The 20662-nt window shown below is 41.9% G+C and overlaps 1 protein-coding gene across 4 annotated transcripts; it reads left to right on the forward strand.

The window, feature by feature from the left end:
- Positions 1-1088: 1088 nt before the first annotated feature.
- On the forward strand, positions 1089-18882 carry LOC118413122 (cleavage and polyadenylation specificity factor subunit 6-like). 4 transcript variants are annotated; one of them, XM_035816296.1, is made up of 19 exons: positions 1089-1214; positions 2275-2361; positions 3330-3437; positions 3858-3961; positions 9173-9238; positions 9688-9767; positions 10069-10275; positions 10513-10619; positions 11434-11466; positions 12250-12291; positions 13225-13254; positions 13675-13879; positions 14209-14420; positions 14633-14736; positions 14923-15041; positions 15357-15442; positions 15832-15899; positions 16239-16476; positions 18409-18882. In XM_035816296.1, exons 1-18 carry the CDS (start codon positions 1155-1157, stop codon positions 16435-16437), a joined length of 1917 nt encoding a protein of 638 aa, XP_035672189.1. In that variant the 5' UTR covers positions 1089-1154; the 3' UTR covers positions 16438-16476; positions 18409-18882. The 4 variants fall into 4 exon arrangements, with proteins under 4 accessions (XP_035672189.1, XP_035672190.1, XP_035672191.1 ...); XM_035816297.1 differs by having other exon boundaries at positions 14636-14736; XM_035816298.1 differs by having other exon boundaries at positions 2275-2352.
- Positions 18883-20662: the final 1780 nt, after the last annotated feature.

Below are 20662 nucleotides of genomic sequence, written 5' to 3' on the forward strand. Positions count from 1 at the left end.
AAGTTGCTAGAGGAGTTAGCCTTAGCACTACTCATCCACAGATCTTCTGTTGATACCTGAAACAGCTATCAACTCAAGATACTACATACTACATGTAGTAGGAAAAGTTACTGTAAAAGAGAATATGAAAATCCAGGAGTGTCCATGGTGGTTTTATGTTTGTGGTTGAAACTAGAGGGTAAGCAGGCATAAGATAGTGAAGATGTCACTGCGAAAATCACTAACATAAAACCATTGAAAAAAAAATATTTTACAATAATCTGTGAACGACATACATAGCAGAAATATAACATTGAAGTCAGGAAGTTGTAAAGGGGGCAGGGATCATTGGAAATTGAGATAATTCCAATTTTTCAAGGTCAACAAGTTTCAATTATTTTATGTTTATTTTCTACTATTTCCTGATATTTCTTTTAGATATTCATTTTTGATATGTACTTTTCTTTTTATTTCCTCCACAAACCTTTGTCAGTACCTGTGGAAATTTTTTGATATGTTGACAGCACCCTCAGTCTCACCTCTGTGCAATAGTCTTTTACAACTTCTTTACATGTCCTCCAAAATCCTCTCATGGCATGAAAATAAAAAGTCTCCTAGCAGATGATGTTGGATTCATTGTCATGTTGTTTGTGTCTTATACTTGACTGGAGTGACAGTGCTGAAATATGAAATATAACGTTACCTGGGAGGTTGAAAACTTCAACTAACAGTTTGAGCATTTTTCCAAGGAGGTACATTTTTTTTTTAAACAGCATGGAGGTTAAGGGAGCCTCCTCTGTACTTCCCTTGGAATTAGATAAACCCTCACCTCACCTCACCGGACGGTCCCATAGCCTCCCCAGCCGAAGGGCTGTCACCAAAGAGAAAAGCTCCTGAACCTTGGATCAATGGATAGATGAGAAAGTTGTGGTATTGCAATTTTCAAAAACAAACCCACGCGAAAACACATGGCATGAGCTGTGCACATCACAGGTTGATTTCGTCACTTTTGCACAATTAGTCTAAAAAAGATCCCTCCATTGAAAGACTTTTAAAACCGTTTCCCAGTTTTAAATTTGGTCCTCCTTAGATGTTGGCGGGAAAATCCGACCACGTGTTGTGCGTGATCTCCCATGATGCACCAGGTGATCGCTGATCGGTAGACAGACGGGAAGATGGCGGACGGAGTGGATATAGATCTGTACGCCGACGACTTGGAGCAGGAATTCACACAGGTAGGGACCTCAGACATCAACGAAACGGCATCAGGACGGTACCCAAAAGATTAGTGAACGTTTTGATCAGCAAAACTGTGCCATAGGAGCTACAATCTGTGCATATTTTGAGTGTACCCAACATGTTTTTGCATGATGTCGCGCCTGACAAAGAAGCGACGCCATGCTGTTTTGGCCACGCCGCCTGATTTGTCTCAGAAGCAGTCCAGGCTTAGTACTGTAATGTTCCGTGGGTTTCTCTTATAAAATAGAAGCAAATTGGCGCGGAACTACCTGTAATTGTTCCGAAATGTTATGCTTACAAATCCATTTCAGGTTTGTCGCATAGTTGTTTTTGATTTGCTAGACGGAAACACGTTTTGTTGTCACCTCCGTGACGTGACCAAGCCTTGTCACAAATCAGGTCACAGTTCTCGTGAAAATGGCCACGAAAAAGAAAGTGGACAACCCAAAGCCACAGTGATTTATGTAACCAGTTACAGAAAATTGTGACCTTTACTACGTAATGAATACTAGTATCTTTTTACATGGCTTTAGCTTGGCAGAAGAAAAACAAAAATAACCAAACAAGACAAAATCAACTGAAAGTTCACACATCTATGGGGTGGGCAGGGTTTGATGTAAATATTGAATCTACTCCAATTTTGTAGGTTTGTGTGTCTTTTTTTGGAGTGGAGTCAAATTCGTTAAGTGTAACGTTGTGTTGTAAATTTTGGGAAAATAGTAAGTAAAAATATATTTCTTTGAAATGAAACTTGTCCAATATCCACTTTTTCCTAATGAAAGAGGTATGTTCCTGATTTTAAAACAATTGTTGTTTCTTGTTGGTGAATGCCCCCAACAATCTGCTTCCTCTATGAAAGTGTTAGTTAAAGAATGTGTTGCAAATGATGATGGTATCAAGGTATATTCAAGTGTTAAATTGACCTAGTAGAAAATGCTGTATGAGCCTCTTGTAATGTAACATGGTCCACCATGTCCAGACAGTTTCTCTCTCAGCACCTTAAAGTTAGATCTAGTACTTTTATGAGTATTGTAACCCTGAACACCTTTGTTGAAGGAGGGTGAGTTTGGCGATGCAGACTTGTACAATGATGTCATCACGGGAAACGCAGGTCCTGATGGCGAGGGTGGGGAGGTAAGAAAGGTTGGTGGTGAAGTGTTCCCTGTAGTCCTGTCCCTCTTGCTTCTGCTTGAGCTGTAAATGCTTCATGCTGTACAAGGGGAAATGTTTGTCAATCAGTGGTGTAATGTGTTTGTTCATGGTGACCTTCTTTACCGCGAGCTCAAAACCACTGCAAACGTTTTGCCTTTTACAGTAGCATGGCAGTTTCAACTACAAACACTCCATTTTCTCCCTACAATGAAGTTGAATTCCCTCAAATATCTGTTTCCACCTGTACAGTAGTAACTAATGTTCTGTCATAACCTGATTTTGTTTGGTTTCTTATTAACAAGTTATGCCAGTCTTGAAAACCTAATTTTCATTATGTATGAAATTAAAAAAACTAAAGTCAGAATAATAGTATATGACTAAGTGGTAGTGTCAGCATCAGTAAACAGCTTGCCCCCCAAAATTTAAGTTTCAATTTGTGCCAACTAAAACATCACTATCCTAGTTTGAGCTGTCAAATTTCCATTTATCAAAGGTTAACTGGTTGGTCTGAAACCATGGCATCCCCCCTCCTGTTCTTCCACAACAAACAACATGGCCAAAGGTTAAAGTTGCCACCTGTTGCTGATATTTCATTCCCAGCACAGGGATTGTCAAAGAAAGAAAGATTTAGGGGTGTGAGTTCTGGAAAATATAATGTTTATACAGACAAAAAGTCAAGACGAAAATCTGTAAAAAGATGGAGGAAATGATTGAAAATTTTTAGCACAGTAAAATTTAACATCTTGGTACCCACTGTTCATTTGCAGGGAAAAAATAATATTACTGATGACCCCACTGTCCTTTTATGGTTCAGCCCTTGCCACTTTTGCCAGCGAACAAAACGAAAGTGCTTTTAAGCCAGATGCTGTATTTTTGTGCTGGCTGTGATGATGACTGGTGATTTTGTGAACCAGGACTGTGCAGACCGTATGTTGATCCTTCCCATCCCCTCCCTACAGTACATGGAGGGGCCCACCACCCCCACGGAGCACAAGACTAGCTCTGTTCCCTCCCACAGTGCCTACCAGGGCAGGCGATGGTCGGTGTATATCGGAAACCTCACCTGGGTAAGTACAGCTACATCTTACTTAGTCTGTGTAACCTAAACTCTGATGTCTGGGGCTGTCCCCCCAGTCCCTCGACGGGCTGCTATAAGCAAGTTTTAATCAGGCTACATCTTACTTAGACTATTAAAACTATATATATGTTATTGTTCCTCAATACCTTTAACGCTAATTAGTATCTCATTGTAAAGTATTTCATATTTGCTGTATTTACAGTATTTTTTAGAATGTGTAGTTGCTAAGGGGAATATGCAAATGTGTTGAGTTTGAAATTCAATTTTATAAGTAGCTGATTTAAAGAAAGAAGTAACCTGGAAGTGGGGCAACCTGAAATGTTGATGGTGCAACCTAGCTGAAAAAAGTTTTTCAAGCACTGTAATTGTTTTATTTCTTTACTGAGTGAGACATTGTCTTTCCTTGTAGTGGACGACTGATGCAGACCTGTCTGAAGCCATCCTGTCAGTGGGAGTAAAAGACCTGCTGGAGATCAAGTTCTATGAGAACAGAGCAAACGGACAGTCCAAAGGGTAGGCTTTATCAATGGTGAACCATGTTGTAATAGTGATCTAGATTGTCAAAATGGTGTGGTAATTATGTCAAGAAGTTGTTGATGTGTCATTTCCAAGAAAACATGATATGCGAGGAAGTTGCATTGGCTATATGAAAATGAAGACAAGCCTGTACAAGTTATCGCCTGGCAATTGTCTCTCTCCATTTCCGCCGTGGTCATACCTAGCATGCCTCTGGCAGGCAGGCACACACGTCCTAGCTCTTCACAGCCATACCGGAAGTGAAAAGAGACTCCTCCCACTTCCGCCTGTGGCTGTGCTCCCGTGAAACCCCAGTTCTTTTTCTCGCTACGCAGGTTACACACACGCGTTTCTAGCTCCGCGTTTTTTCGCGTTTACTTTTATTACAAGTTTCGTTTGAGTGTTAATAGACATGTCTAGTCTCTAAGTTCTTAGTTTCTTTGCTAATACACTTCTGGGAAGTGTTTTTTTCGTGCGTGAGGAGGTTTGGTCGCGTCAAATCTTACGCAGCTCCGACACGTGTGACGGGCAACATGTCCAGGCACGCATCCGCCCCCTCGCCCCTGGAATCTTCGACGGAAGCTGAGCGCTTGTTGGCGTTGTGCGAGTCTCTTTGTTTCCGGAGAGTAGCCAGCAAAACGAGCTACTACTAGGTGGGCGGACACCCGTGGCTCCGCAGGAGTGGAATGACCAGCATCCTCCCATGCTATTATAATTTGACGTGCGGTTGACCGACCGTTTTTCGGCAGAGTTTCCCGCGGCGGTTTAATAGGAGAGCGGCACGTCGCTCAGAGAGTCATCGTTCACCAACATGTCGAACCGTGTCCGCGTTTTTTCGGGTATTCGTAGTAGTTATCAGCGGTTTGTTTACAGCGACGTCTAGGCTTCGTCTCCTCGACCGCTTCGGCAGCATGTTCCAACCGCCCGCGGGCCCTTCCGCCTTTTATCAGGTAAGTTTGTTTCCGCGGCATACTGTCGCCGCGCGTAGTCCTCACTACGCCCCGTCTTGTGACCGATATGTGTTTACGGAAATTTCCCGCAGTATTTTTACTTGAGCAGCTCCACTTCCGTGTTGTATAGTGGCGAGTATCCTCGCCTGTCACGCGGGAGACCGGGGCTCGTTTCCCGACACGGAGCCAGGAAGCAGATGGGTATTTGAGTAGTCACGGAGTGTCTATGATTCATTATCCTTCATTACCAGGTGAGCAAGCTCGTTTGAGTCCTGGTCATTGTTCAATTTAGTTTCACGTCAGGGTGTTTTTGCTCGTTCCTCGAGCGACATATGCACAGAAGCTGAGTGCTGTTTGTCGTCACTATATTGAAAGTGTTTAAATGCTGTGTCCCAATCCACGTGCATACATTGCTATGAAAGTGTTTCAGGTGAGCTACGCTCGCACCACATTCCTGCCTGGGCGGAGACGTTGCAGTTCCACCGAGCCCACTTCGGCAGGGTAGCGCGGATGTGCCGCCAACACAATAATGGTGCACCATGTGACACCTTTGGGACACAACAGCAGAGAACCCATTCCAACCAGTCTTCCTCGGAATTTGGTCATGGGTCACAGCAGCATGTATCAGGTGTCAGCGGACACGAGAATGTATCTGAGATGTAGTGCGGCCTTTTCGGAGCCCGACGATTCTCACACAGCCGGCATGCAGACCGGGAGTGTGACTAGTATCAGCCGTCGTTTCTTGCTCAGCTGGCAGACCGCCATCCAAGACGTACGCAGGGCCGTTTATGAGCCATGCTGCTGGAGACTGCAGGCCTAGGCCACATAGAATCTTCCTGACTGGCGCCGCAATCGTCTACGGTTCCAGGGCGCCTTCCGCTGAGCGGACACAAGCACCGAATGCAGCGATGGTAGGTAAGTGTATTCCAAGCCATGCTGCAGGTGAGTGGAAAGTCCAATTCAGGACTATAGCAACGTGCCTAACCATAGGCGTCAAGCTGAGGTATGTTTTGTTCACTTTCGTGGTGCGTGTTATACTCGCCCAAATGACTTTTTGCGGTGTTTTTTAATACTTCAATCCCGTCTAACAGGGTCAAAATGACCGTAGGAGGCACCCAGTGCCTTTTGGCGAGGATTTTTCTCACGCTGGCAGTCTTGTAGCGACGTCTCTGCCAAGTTTTTAAAGTAATCCGTTTCTTACCGTTCATGAATTTTCTCAAATTCTTGAGTTGTTGATTCTTTGTTTACTGAGAACGTTATAGTACGTTCATGATTGTGCCAGGTAGGGTTGGAAAAATGTTTCTCCATGGGGAGAGTTTATGCAGTAAAGTTATGTGGTTTTCATTGTTTTACTGCCAGTACTTCCAGTATGGAGCCATGCTACGCCTCTTTAGAGGTAAATGAGGGTTTGTTAAACCCACTGTTTTCGCTCCGCTGTTTATTGTTGACTGTTATGCAAAATTTGCTGTTACTACTTGGCTTAGATCGCCAGGTTGCTTAGCATTTTTATGCAAATGTATTGGAATGGATCGTTGAGCGCACTTTCCGTAATATTTCTCGTTCGGGTCACTCGTCGTCACTGTCATGTAAAATTTTCGTGGCTACGTTAGCGTTGATCGCCATCGTGTTCGACTTTTCTTAAAAGCTCCTTGGTTATTCTGTTTCAAGCTGATCAAGCAGCTTCCGCTGTTTCAGAGTTGTCTGACCATTTTAGGTCTTCGCGGTTTTCGTTACTTGGTATGTTACTTGAGTTTCTTTTCGCTGATGTATGTTTTCGATTGTTTTCGCTCTCGCGTACCAGTTTTCGTTTTGTTTTCGGGTCTTTTAGACGCGCATTTTCGCCGTTTTTTTGTAGGCTAGCCAGGCGTTGACCTCGGGTGTTAGGAAGTCTCACGCTTCTTTTGAATATTTTACCTTTTGAATATTTTACCGCTACGGCGGTGGCCGCTTTGGAACGTGGTGTTAGGTCGGACTTCGCCATCAGCTGTTTACGTGTTAATCTTTTTACCATTGTCATCACAAGCCGTGTGCCTTATGAGTGTATGAATGAAAGACCTTTGTGGTACATTTTTTTTTCTCGATGGACTAGATAGGCTGCCTTTCAAATAGGCCTTGTTCAAGCATCTCTTGTTCGTCCGTCGGGTTCCAAGTTCAAGCTTAGCTCATCCTGACCACATCACATTCGTCTGCCGTCAACGCGTATGTTACATGTCCATTGTAGTTCATGCGACAATCGCTACATGGCGCTGTTTTTAGGTCAGACTTTGCGTGTATTTTTAATATGGCGTCTCTCGCACTTGAGTGACTCGTCTTCTGACGTGCAACACATTGTCTTTGCCGCGTTGTTTCATCGAGCCTTTGTCTTTTTTACCCGGGTTACTTCCATGGTTTTTTGTATACCGTTGTAGTTTTTCTGATGTGGGCTACGCCAGCCGTCAGTTTCGGTTTTCGTCTGTGCAGACGGGATTTTAGCGCTTCCGTAGTAGCGCATCCATACTCGGCTTTCGAGTTAGCGTGTTCGTTACCTTGTACGGTACCGGTCATCTCCGACGACTTTTACAGCATTCGAACGTGTTTCGATTTTGCACTCTTAGCCATGGGCTTTCTTGTTCACCCACACAGTGGGACGAGTACTTTTTGTTACGGCATTAACCGTTAATGATTGGTGCGTTCATTTCAGGTACTCAGCCGGCCAGTTATACTTACCGCTCTTGCTGGAAACGGTAGGCGGCTTCACAGAGTTTCGGGTCGTTCCGTATTCACGCGTTACTTCACAAGGATTCCGGTGTTTTTCTTACAGGCGTGTGCTTTGATCTTCCCGGATCGTTTCTACAGCACGTTCCCATAGCAACCTTTGACGGTTTGCCCAGTTCCTTGCCCACAGGTCAAGGCGGTTTATGTGTTATAACGTTATTTACTTTCTTGCCAGAGAAAGTTTTATAGGACTTCTGTCTCTGTTATGAAGATTTGAGTAAAATTGAGTCGATTTATTCCTCCTTTTCATCTTTTTTTCTTTTTGAATGAATCAGGTGGTACCCAGCACGAGAGTACACATTTTATATTCATTTGAATTCTCCTCTGACCAAGCGTGTCAGGCTGGTGCTTTCCTGTGGCGTTGAATTTGCTCCACAGGTGCTCACCTGAAATAGTTCTCTTCCAGATCCCATGCTGAGACTCCATGCTGAGACTCGGTAGGAAGAGTCCAACATTTGGCATTTTCAGATGCGAATAGAACGTCTTCGTCTTCACCAAAATGGATCGAACGACCTCTTTTTCACACTTGGGTTATGGTTTTTCCATATACAAGTAAATGACCAACAAGGTCTAAGCCAATCAGCATTCCCTGTACTTGTTTTGGGCTATTAATTAAAGGTGTTATGCCTTGTGTTTGCAAGCTCTTTTTCATAGAATATGAATATTCCGTTCTTTTCAGACATGGCTTGTTCTGCGAGCTTCTCAGCTCTGGAATGCTGTGCAGTTTTCTATCTGCATCTAGCAGATTTGGATCCAATGTTTCAATTCACAGGACACTTTTTAGGAGGGCTCCGACCTCTACTGCCTACACAGCCAGGGTTCTGTCTAAAGTAATGATGAAGGCAGCTAACTGGGCTTTTGTTTTGACATTTGGAATGTTCTGCAACAATTTCTTTTTGTCTCTCTGGTTAATCAGTACTGGCCTCTGCTATGAAGTCATGCTAGGTATGACCACGGCGGAAATGGAGAGAGACAATATAAAATTGGACCAACTTACGTGCAGGACAATTGTGATTGTCTCTCCTCCATTGAAGCCGTGGTCATACCCGCCCTATCTTTGTGTTGCAGGTTCTGCATTGGTATATGCCCGCCCTAAGTTCTTCGGCCAGTACTGCAGCTGGATTCAAAGTAACTGGGGTTTCACGGGAGCACAGCCACAGGCGGAAGTGGGAGGAGTCTCTTTTCACTTCCGGTATGGCTGTGAAGAGCTAGGACGTGTGTGCCTGCCTGCCAGAGGCATGCTAGGTATGACCACGGCTTCAATGGAGGAGAGACAATCACAATTGTCCTGCACGTAAGTTGGTCCAATTTTATATTGTGACTTCTTGTTGGTGAGCTTTAGATAATGTTTCCCATTTAATGATAAAGAAAAAGAATCCTGTCCATAGTAACCACTTGTCCAAAGTTTTTCAGTCCCCTGAGTGGTCTTAGGTAGTTTTTAATGTATTCAGTAATAGCAAATGGTTTTTGTGTACCTTCCTTAATGCCCCTGACTCTGTTCCAGGTTCTGTGTTTGCCACTTTGGTTCTGAACAGTCTCCCAGAATGCTGATGGACAAACTACCCAGGAAGTAAGTAGGATACCTGATCTCGTTTGTCCTCATCTTTATCTGTTATGTATTATAGTAACACTATTTGAATATCCTGTGGTGAAAATGATCTCCTACCAGTTTAGCATGCTGAATAATGCTCACTGGTTGAAACGAAGAAGACAGATGATATGTATTGTATTTAAAGGTTCACTGTTAGTTGGAAGTTCTCCAAGCTCTTTATGACGAGCACAGTGAAGAGTGGAACCCTTTCTAGTTGTATGCATATCTGATTTCAACTCATGAATTCTAGTTCCATATGCAAAGTCAGTAGTAACCACTTCACTATGCAGACTATGTATATCCTATAACTGCAGACTAGCTGCCTCTAAGTATGGCCATGTTATAACATTGTTTTTTGACTCAGATCAGTGAAAGCGCTTCTGTGCATTCGTTTCATCTTTGTGTAAGGAAAAATGCTTCTGTTTCAGGGACCTTCATGGACAGAACCCAGTCGTACGTCCCTGTAACCGACAGAGTCTCAACGAGTTCGAAATGCAGTCCAGGAAAAGTAAGGCTTGTTCTAATAAGGCTTGTTCTAAAAATGTATGATGGTGTTATGTAAGGTGAAGGGTGAAATGTGGAAAACTTGGCAATCAAATTGTCATCACTCTGTTCATTGTTATTGAAGAATATTGCTGCTGTTAAAGGAATCGCAATGTTTGTCATGATTAGTTAGTTGCTGGCTTCTATATAAAGTAATGATCTATGTAAACATGGAGCCTTGTGAGAATTCTAAAAGTATCCAGGCTGTTCATTGTTATTCACATTGTATATGGCATCAATTGAAATGTTTTTGTTCCCCATTCCAGCGACTGGTGCGTCTGACAACCGTGGCCCCCCAGGCTTCCAGCAGCGAGGAGGGATGCCGCCCAACCGCGGTCCGCCTCCACCAGGGATGGGGAGAGGACGTGGGCGTGGCCGTTTCCCTAACGACAAGGGACCACACCCACATCCTGACCGCTTCCCTGGGCCACCCGGACCCGGAGGACCCCCACCCTTCCCACCAGGACCACCTGGTCAGTTGTAACTTGAAATCATGGTCTAATATTAGTAAGGTCCAGCAATTGGAGAGGTAGTATCGAAGAACAATATTGTAAATTAGTTAACGTTACAGGTTATACAGCAATAGTTAAGACATATCAAGTTATCAAAATTGTGTTATTACAGTGTCTCTCAAAAAGATTGAAATGATGTTATCAGAATATAGACAATCCAAAAACTAATGTGATCCTCTTCTTTTCCTGGTCCCTCAGGTCCCCCCAGAGGACCCCCTGGACCCCCACCAGGCCCAGGAGGACCCCCTCCTCCCCCTGGCATGGGAGGACCCCCTAACAGAGGACCACCCCCTCCCAGGATGGAGGTAAGTACAAGTCTATGTTCTCATCGTTTGTTGCAGGCCCATACTAGTCCATACTTGGAGTCAACCATTTGAAATCGGATTTAAAGAATACTTTATTTATAAAACAAAGAGAAAAAAAGCAGAAAATGATCAGAAGATAGCTTACAAAAATGAAGTGTAAGCTGCTCCATGTTTTCTCCCCAGTTTACCTGCTTCAGACCTAGTACCCTAGCACTTCCCGCTATTGATACTGGGTTATATTGATAGCCTCTAGCAATGGCTTTAAGAGTGAGTAACAATGAATAAAATGAGTAGCAACAGGGGACATAACAGATTAGCACCAACTCAGCATCTCTGTCGTCCACTCATGTTCTTGGTTAGACAACTTACAGTGCAGCAAAGCTGAACTCCATCCCAGCAGTATTTTAGAGAGCCTTTACATGACTTAGATGACGCTGCATTGAAGCAGCTGCTAATCCTACATAAAATGTTCTGGTAGACTGTTAGTAACAGCTAGTTGCTTTCCCTGCTCCATCATATTTCATAATTTGTATTAGATAGCTTGTATTGCTGAGCCAAAAGAAGAATACACAGTATTTTCAAGTATCAGTTGTGTTGTACTATGTGATGAAAGCAATGGAATAGTCTTACAAACAGGAGATTCATATAACATGTTACAAGTGTAATATCTGTGAAAATTGTCAAATGTTGTAATGAAAGGAAAACATTTATGTACTGTGTCACCAACTTGTATGTAATGAAAGAAGAAAGAGAAGCACCATGTATTGTTGCCTGTTGAATTGACACTTGTTTCTCCCGTTGACTGTTACCCTAGTATCGAGACAGACCATGGGGACCACCTAATGAGGTATAGCAAACTTTATTGAGTAACAACAGTGCTAAAGTTGTTGTTTGTGTTCCCTGATCACAAACATTGTCATGTCATTCATGTATATACTTTCACACCCCATTGATGGATGATCAGCCATGTCATGACAAGCAATATACACGTTTAACCGAACTATTGACAAGGAATATGTAGATCATACCACAAGTAAGATGGACAAGATACTTAAAGGAACAGCATTACATGAAGATTAGTCTGTAAAGAATATGTTACCAAGCCACAGCAAGCTCTGTTTTATTGTAGTCACAAAGTTTAATAGAAGCTCTTTGGAATTAATCAACAATGTCCACAAGTATTTTAGGTTATGAGGAAGAAGTAGCAATAGCTGGCTGATGATGTTTCAGTGTAGAGTGAAACATAAAATATATTAGTTTTAACGTTATGGGGATAAGGAACAATAGTAGTAAATACTGTATCATGTTAGTCAGGTTGGGACCTATGGCAGGGCTCGTAATTAACATTTTTCCTGGTGGATTTTTACATGGGCCAAATAAGAACTCTCCACTTCACTGTATTTGCCTCACTGGAAGTGTACACTTATATCATGTTGACCTGTTCATCACATAACCCTGGGCACAACTAACTTGATGGCAACAATGACAATACTGTGGTCCCGAAACGTTCAACCGACTGTATTGAGTGTACTGTGTTAATAACTTGGTTCATGACTATGCCAGAATTACATGTATAAAATTGAGATTAATGTTTCTTTGGGACATTTTTGATTTCCCCGTCTCTGTGCAGCACATTGAGCGACCACGCCATTTCATGCCTGACCACGGACGTGTACGTACTTCTTAGATTACTGTTGATGTCCACGGAGGCACTAATGAAAGCTTACCTAGCCCAGCTGTCAACATTTACTGGCCCCAAACCACTAGGATATGCTTAGTTTTGAGCCCTGTCTTGTTAAATGTAGATATATGTATATATTAGTTGACACAGCATGTATGTAGCAAACTAGAAATGTATGTATTATATAGTTCATCCAACATGAGCTTTCTTTGTATAAGTGAGTCAAACTTTACCCAAGTATCCTTTTGCTGAATCCATAGTACAAAATGCTGTTCTTACAAGAGCGTCCTGCCATATATAGTCCACTGTGTTCAGCTCCTACCATATTTGCTATATGTATGTTAAGCCCATTCTGAAATAGTCAACAATGTACGTGTAATGTTTGTATGGCTCATAAGCTAGGAGAATTGTAGCTTATAGCTGCCACTAAATGGCCTTGATGTCAACGTTCAAAAGACAACCTGCCAGAAGTGTGCTGCAGTGGCTTATGCTTTCAATGAATTCACAGATGTTAAAGAGAGATGGCTCTTTGTAAACCATGACAGTCATGTTGGTTCGACTAAGTGGAAGAATGGAATGGAAAGCTTAGCAACTATTTAGTGCATTATGTAAACTACAAATTATTTCTATGTGAAGAAATGCATACTTATATATATACAGCTGTAAACATTCTGATTTTCCCCAACCTTTCCATGTCTAGCATTCAAATTCTCTAGAAAAGAGCAGAAACTTAACATTCTGAAAGGGATAATTGTCTGCATCCCTTTTGAGATTTCCCACTTACATTGCATTGTACTTAATGTTCATTTCTTTAAATTTAGATTTTTTTAAAGATCAAGCACACATATTGTATGTTTATCCATGCATTCATATTGACAATAGTTTTTTATGTGAAAGCTAAATCTGACTTTTCTGCACCTACAGCGTATGGAAGCACCGTGGAGAGGGCCAGAGGTGGGTTCGTTTTCCTGCTCGTTTAGAACACCAAGCTCTTACAGCACTGTTTTGCATTCGTGGTTATATAGTTAAAGTTTGCATGGTTTCTCATTCAGCCTTGCATTGTGATGTACAAGTACAGTAAGTAATGTGTGTAACTGATAGTGACTTTGAAGAAGAGTGAAAGACTGATATCCAGCTGTATCTTACCTCCTGAGTCATTTCTGTCTTCTATGCAAATAGTATTTGTGAAGAGGGAAAGAAGGGGCTTGGGAGCTATGATATGGCTGTATACCAGGCTAGAAGAGTGATGGATGCCACTCAAAATATCTAGAACTTACATCTGCATCTTGTCAAGTTGTAGAGGTTGAATTGTCTTCAGTATTGCATACCAAAATGTCTAACCTTCAAAAACTCACTTGTGTTCCTGTTTCTCAGCCCGGCCCCCCTCGTGGTCCACCCCCTGGCATGCAGCTGCCGCCCCCTCCTGGCCCGGGGGGTCCGATGCCAGGACCACCGCGTGGACCCTCACCTGGTCCGCACCAGGGGCCGCCCCATGGCCAGGGGCCGCCGCACCACGGGCCTCCACACGGACACGGGCACGGGCCACATCATGGGCCACCTCCCCCGCAGGATAACAGAGGTAAGCTCGCACCCTTGACACTCGCACTGTGTCACACAGAAATTGAAATTTACTTTGGTTTTGTAGTTTTCTGAGAGTTCACTCCCCTACTGGTTTATGTATCTTTCTTGAACCTCATCAAGAGTCTCGCCTTCTTCTCACTTATAGCAGCCTGCCAAATATCCGCTGGCCAGTTACAGCCCGGGATAGCTGAGTTTGTGTCACAAAGACTGCATCAAGAGCGTGTAGATTTTTTTGTTAAAGTTGGACAATATGTTTGACTTCATGAAAAGCATGTGTTATAATGTAAACAAGAAGATGACATGTCTGGTGCATTCTGTCCCTCCCAGGATATGGACCTCCGCCATCACAAGGACCACCCGGACCCCCTCCTCCAGCCCTACCCCCTCGCCCAGGACCCCCTCCTCCTCCCCAACATGGCCCCCCTACAAGTCTGGGCCCCCCTCCAGCCGGCCCACCCCCCACAGGACACAACCCCCCTCCTGCACCCCACGTCAACCCTGCCTTCTTCCCACCACCACAAGGACAGCCGGACCCTAGAGTAAGTATTCCAAATCAAGCCGACTTGTATGTTTTAAAAGTCTTATTTGATTTACTTACAGGTGTGTTCAACATCTTACTGTTATGTACTGAATTAAATCAGGCAATTAGCATTTGAATACTAGTATCTTTTAGTCAGTTATCCCAAATTGTTCACAATGAAATGACATGAGGGATTCTTAAATTGCCTTTTTGTTTACACTTCTATTATAGCAGCCCCCACCGGTCTCTGCAGCCAGTGATCCCTACGCCCGACCCCCTCCCCCAGAGCACTACCCACCGGCGACCAGGGAACCCTACCAGCGGCCCCCAGAGAGGTTTGTCATACATCTCTTGTACGCATGTGTAAGTCTGCTCAAAGACTGAAAAATTTGTACGACTTATATCTGTGATTGTATGTCTGAGTGGAAAACATACATTATGTGCTGAGAAATACTGTCAGCCAGCATAGTTCTATCTTGTGGCAATGGTGACTAGTTTTTATTGATTCATTTTTCTTTCAGACATGACTCAGCCCCTCCTGCGCCAGCACTGAGCGAGGCAGAGTTTGAGGAGATCATGAACCGGAACCGTGCCGTGTCCAGCAGTGCGATCTCGCGTGCCGTGGCTGATGCTAGCGCCGGTACGTCTTCCTTAGACAACCGCTCTTCCTTTCACTGCTGCATTTGTGAAGGGATTTCAGAGTATTTCACTCTTCCTGTATTCATGTGCAAAATACTTTGCTGAGTACCTCGAGAGTTGTGGCATAAATGTTGCAGGTACACAGTGGGCAATCTGTATGTTTTGCTCTACACCATGCATGCATGAATTTTGTAGTTGAAAATCAGCATAAGAATGTAAAACAGATACACTGCAGGTGTGGTTGTAATAATGGAAATTGAAGCTAGCTTCCCACTGAAGTTTTTTGTTTCTAACTTGACCTTCCATGTTTCACCAGGTGAGTATGGCAGTGCCATCGAGACCCTGGTCACAGCCATCTCCCTCATCAAGCAGTCCAAGGTGTCATCAGACGACAGGTGCAAGGTACGACATGAAGAAATTTTTGTTTTGTTTATTCATTTGAATTTATCACAAGTGAATGTGGGGGCAAAATAGGTGCAAAAGCACCATTGCAAGTTGCCCTCCGACACAAATAAACATCAACTGCACAATAACATTGCAATAACAACATACATGAATAGAAATACATTGGGCATAATCTGTATATAAATCTACATAATGTAATGTAACATCATGTAAAAATGTACTGAAGTCTTGAAGCTCAATATGTAAGAAATGGCAGTTGTTGTAGTTTTGAATAGTAGCATACAGTCTATCATGAAATGGAATTAGGATGACATAAAACACATCTCCGTGAAAGGCTTGCTTTGATGATGGACTTAACTAACATTCTATCTAACATATTTCCCCAGGTTTTGATCAGTTCTCTCCAGGATTGTCTGCATGGCATTGAGGCGAAGTCATATGGTTCTGGCTCCAGGTACGTACATCAGGTTTTTAGTGGAAGTTAATACAGAGTTTGTTTGTAGCTTGGCATCACACCACCCCTACATTCACACATGTTCAATCCATAACCATTGTGAAGCTGGAGAGGCATTGGGGTAAGTGGGGATCTTTATGTGACGCTTTTAAACGTTGTATCTTTTTTTTTTTACCTTGCTATGTCATTATTTATCAATTTTCTTTGTAAGGAACACATCTGCAAAGGGAGGCTTCATCTACTTATTTTGTAATGTCTGTACAATTTTTGTTTAACTTATTGGAAAATGAATAGATTAAAATGACAAAAATAATCACTGTGATTTGCAATACCATGTAGGAAGCGGGATAGACACTCCCGCGAGCGAGACAGCAGCCCGAGCCGCCGGTCCTCCAAGAGCCGCAAGAGAGACCGCGAGCGCGACCGGTCCCGTAGCCGTGAGAGGGACTACCGAGAGTACCGTGAGCGCAGCAGCAGGGAGAGAGACCATTACCGCGAGCACCGCGACAGAGACCGTGAACGGGATCGCCGCCGCTAGGAGGCAGCATCCAACAACTGGACGTCTTGTAGTAGTCAGGTAAGGACACCTTTATTTATGTCTTTAGTCCAACTTGTTCAGTGTTCTGATGGTGCTTCTTGGACTAAGCTAATGTGTTCACATGATTCCATCCATTGATGCTCCATGTTAAGTAGGGACCTGATACTTACTGCTCTTGTGACAGATTCTCTTTTTGTTAAGAATTTATTGCCGTGGTTATAAATGATTTGGTTGATGCCAAATGGTGCACTGAAATACGAAAAGTAAGCAAAGATACCTTTCTTTCAACATTGAATTAAAGCTCTCCTTGGCTAATGGTTTGAAGGTGGAACAAACTGTTATCAAGAATTTGAATGATTTGTCTTGTACCTTTATGAAGGTTAGACATCCAGGTAAACAAGATTACAATTCATTCTCTACAACTGGATTTTTAAAAAAATGGAGAATTACTTCCAAGGAATTGTCTTGTAACATGCTTTATATGTACTAAATGTTGTATATCTAAAGGGTGTGACTGTAGATGTATTCGCTTTTGTTATTCCAGTTTGCCTGATAATTCCTGAATATCAGGAATAATGGTCTCTATTTTAGTAGCTTGACATTGCAGTGTAGTCTTTGTCTTCAAGGCAGCAGCACTTGACATGCAACTATGTCCTGTCCGTTCATAGTTTGATGATAGGCATATTTTTTTTTCTTAGTCAGATGAGGTGTTATTTTAATAAGAAGAAAGAAGCTTAAAAAACTGTTTTTCCATCCATTTTAGTTATTCCTACACCATGAAAGCAGTATGGTGCAAAAAAGCCAGACCCTAGCATAGCCAGTCAGTTGGAATGACATGATTGTATCTCATGATCAGTGCTGCTGTCCAGCTGATGTTCATACTAGTAATATTGATATTATTCTTGTTTTTGTGCAATTTCTCTATTTCCCATGTTGACAATGTTGTATATGCCCATGTCACTTATTGCAGAGAATATTCTTACATGTATGCTAGAGTGATTCACAAATGATGTTTTGACAATGCAAAACCAAGTGCTGGGGAACTGAATTTGAATCCCTAGTACTTGGAAATTTTGACCAACTTATCTGTTACAAACATGTAGAAAAGTACAAAAAATAACTTTCTACTTGAAACACCTGTAAGTGACAACTTCAAGAACAAAAAAACAGCAGCAAAATTAATTTTAACTGGTACGTGTAGCACATGTTGCATCATGTGTAATTTGCCAGGATGAATTCATTTGATTTTGACAATGCCTCACTGGCAGTGATGCAGTGATTAAATTTACAAAATAAATTGAAAATGCATGTCTGTGCAAACCTTTGAGAGAAAATATGAAGTAATCATGTGATATTGCCTCTCTTTGCTGTGGAAATCATTAATATTGAGACTTTGTATGGCCTCTCTTTGCTGTGAACATGTTGTTCACCATGGGTGCCCCTAGGTGACACCTCAAAAAGGTCTGGTATAGTAAGGGATGGAGTTAGAAGGTGTGTGATGATGTACATCAAAGAAAAGAGATCCAGTATGGAAAGAAGTTGATTGAATAGATGCAAAAAATAAAAGTGTATGTACTGTTCATCTGGGAGAAACAGAATATTTACCCCTCTTCACAAGTCTGTCTGGTTCCATCCCCTATCAACTGACCCTTGCCTTCTGTCACAAGTTCTGTGCCTGTCCATGTATGTATGCCAGGGAAGTATGAATCCAAAACTCAGCTTTTTCCAGCACACTGTTCCGAATGTCGTTTACATTTAAAGTTGAAACTTCTGCTTCATATCAGAGTGTCACATGTACATTAAACATGATACTTTGATAGGGGTACCATCCTCCATTGGATATTCCTTGGGAATACATTGACAGGTGCATCTAGTCATGACCCCTGGTTGTGCAGTGCTGGGCAGGTGTCCTGTTGCAGCAGATGTTACTGTGCTAACAAGACATGATCTCCGTCTTCTCTCCCTCCTTAGGAATGTCAGCATAGGTCTACTGACGTGTACTGTTCACTCTAATGACTTAAGTCAACCCATAGATGTTGTGACTGTAAGTATAACGTGTAACGTGTGGAGACAAGACAGAACGAAGAGGCAACATGAAGCAGTGTGGGATTGGAGACGCAGGCGGCAGAGAACAAGGGAAAAGGACTGAAAGACAGAGGGATCGTCTTAACCAGAAACGTCACTGTAGGAAGGTGACAAGGTTCACCAGTCGTCTATACCGAAGTATACAATTATGAGGGAAAAATTGAGTACTTGTCGTTCACGTGTTGTAAAAGTATGTAAGAGTAGTACTAGTAATGTCATGATCAGTAAAACGGAAAGTCTTTTTTTAATTCTGGATGCTTTTGTAGTGTATAACCGATGTTGAATTTTCGACATTTAATCAACTTTTAGATTTACTGTTCATTTCGGGATGACAGGATGATATTAAAGGCCTAAATGTGATGAAATGTGTCATTTCTTACTTGGGTGTTATTTTGTTATTTGTACTGTAGCTGATGTGTGTGTAGCTTATTGTACACGTTACATGATAGAGGTTTTAGTCATGTATGAAGTGAACAATTTACTTAACCTTAATTGCAATAGACCTAACTAATTAAAAATTCAGGCTTGTAGTAAAGGGAAATATGCAGGGAATTAAGTTACAAACCTGTGTTTTAGATGTGTGACATTATGTGGTTATTTCATAAGATGTGATTTTTATTTTTAAAAGGTATGACAGAAGTAACACTTTTGGGTAGATAACAATGATGTTGGAATGACTTTTTGGGATGTGTCCCATATTTTTTCAGAACTTTAGGTTTTTCCCTCAGTATGGTTCTGGCTTCTGCCATCTTATGGGTTTTTTTCCAGATCTAGCCAAAACAACTTTGTAAACATTTATTTACTATTTATGGTGCCCACCCCTTAACCCTACCTTAATTTTAGTCTGTGAAACAGGTATGTAGATGTACGATTGGTGGTTGATTTGACATCCCTTGATGTCTCTTTCACAGTGTGTTGGCTGCAGTATGTCAAAGCCGTGCATTCATTTACACCGCAACAATTATTACTGAGCCAAGTCAGTAGCAAAGTTTGTTAAGTATGTGATCACAATGTGAATTGATTTGCTTGGAAGAATAGGTGACAGTTTCAACTGTAGAAGTCTTATTTGCAAAGATCATGATTTAAGGCCAGTTTGCCATGTTTTGTGTTTGTCAGTGTTATAAACTCTTACATGTTTGTGGGTAACACTTGATAAAGTGTAGTGTATTACACTCTAAAAGTAATGGTATGGGTATATCAAAATCCCGATGTTGCCTTTGGATTTGAAAAAAAGGTTTTTTAAAATAGTTTGGATACCACCTTCAACTTGTTTCTGTATATATAATCTCAATTTTGGTCATTTTCTTAGTCATGTAAAGGCAGTTGTGTACTCACATACCATGTGTGTGGTATTAGCTGATAGATGTGCTCCAAACGTAAAAGAAGTAAACCAGCCTGTGGTGTACTGTTAATGTTACTACTTTCTAAGTTGAGAAAGTTAAAGTCGAGGATATTACTAAAAACCACATATTCATGTCTTTTAAGTGGTAAAATGATACTCAAGAAATATCATTATGTTGTAATGTCTTACCTGTTAAAAGAAACTATGGACACTGCTTGAAGCTATCAGATAGCTGACCATCTAAGTTTGTCCAAATGTGTAATTAACCTGGTTTTAGTCATTTTCCAAGGTGCTAGTCTCAAGTCCTAATGCTTTCAAACAGTGATAAGGCAAGCAATATATTATGGTTAGGTTGAGAACTGGAGAAAACCATCCAAATGATTTACAGTGTAGTCCTGATAAGGCATTTTGCTCCCCAGTACTGTAGATAGCTTACAATTACCTCTCTGTACCATTATCGCTTTCCCATGTTTAAACATTAATGCAAAACATGGTCATTGAGAGAGTGCTCGGGTGAGCCAATATCCTTTCAAAAATTCAACCCCAAATGTTGTAGTTAGTAAGTATTTTGATGGCGTTTTTATGGTATGCCAGGTATTTTACAAATGTGAATGTTATCACTTCTGTAGATGAGAATTTCTAGGGAATATTTCTTTTCTTTTGTTTATTTGATAATTGTATGGTAAAAATCTTTGTTTGTCCCTTAATTTCAAAATCATTCAGGATGTACTTGTCAATGATGAACAATATCCAGAATAGTTAAGGCTTTGGCAATTCAATTGATTAATAGATATCCCC

Source organism: Branchiostoma floridae, chromosome 4, assembly GCF_000003815.2.
Source record: "Branchiostoma floridae strain S238N-H82 chromosome 4, Bfl_VNyyK, whole genome shotgun sequence".
Lineage (NCBI taxonomy): Eukaryota > Metazoa > Chordata > Leptocardii > Amphioxiformes > Branchiostomatidae > Branchiostoma > Branchiostoma floridae.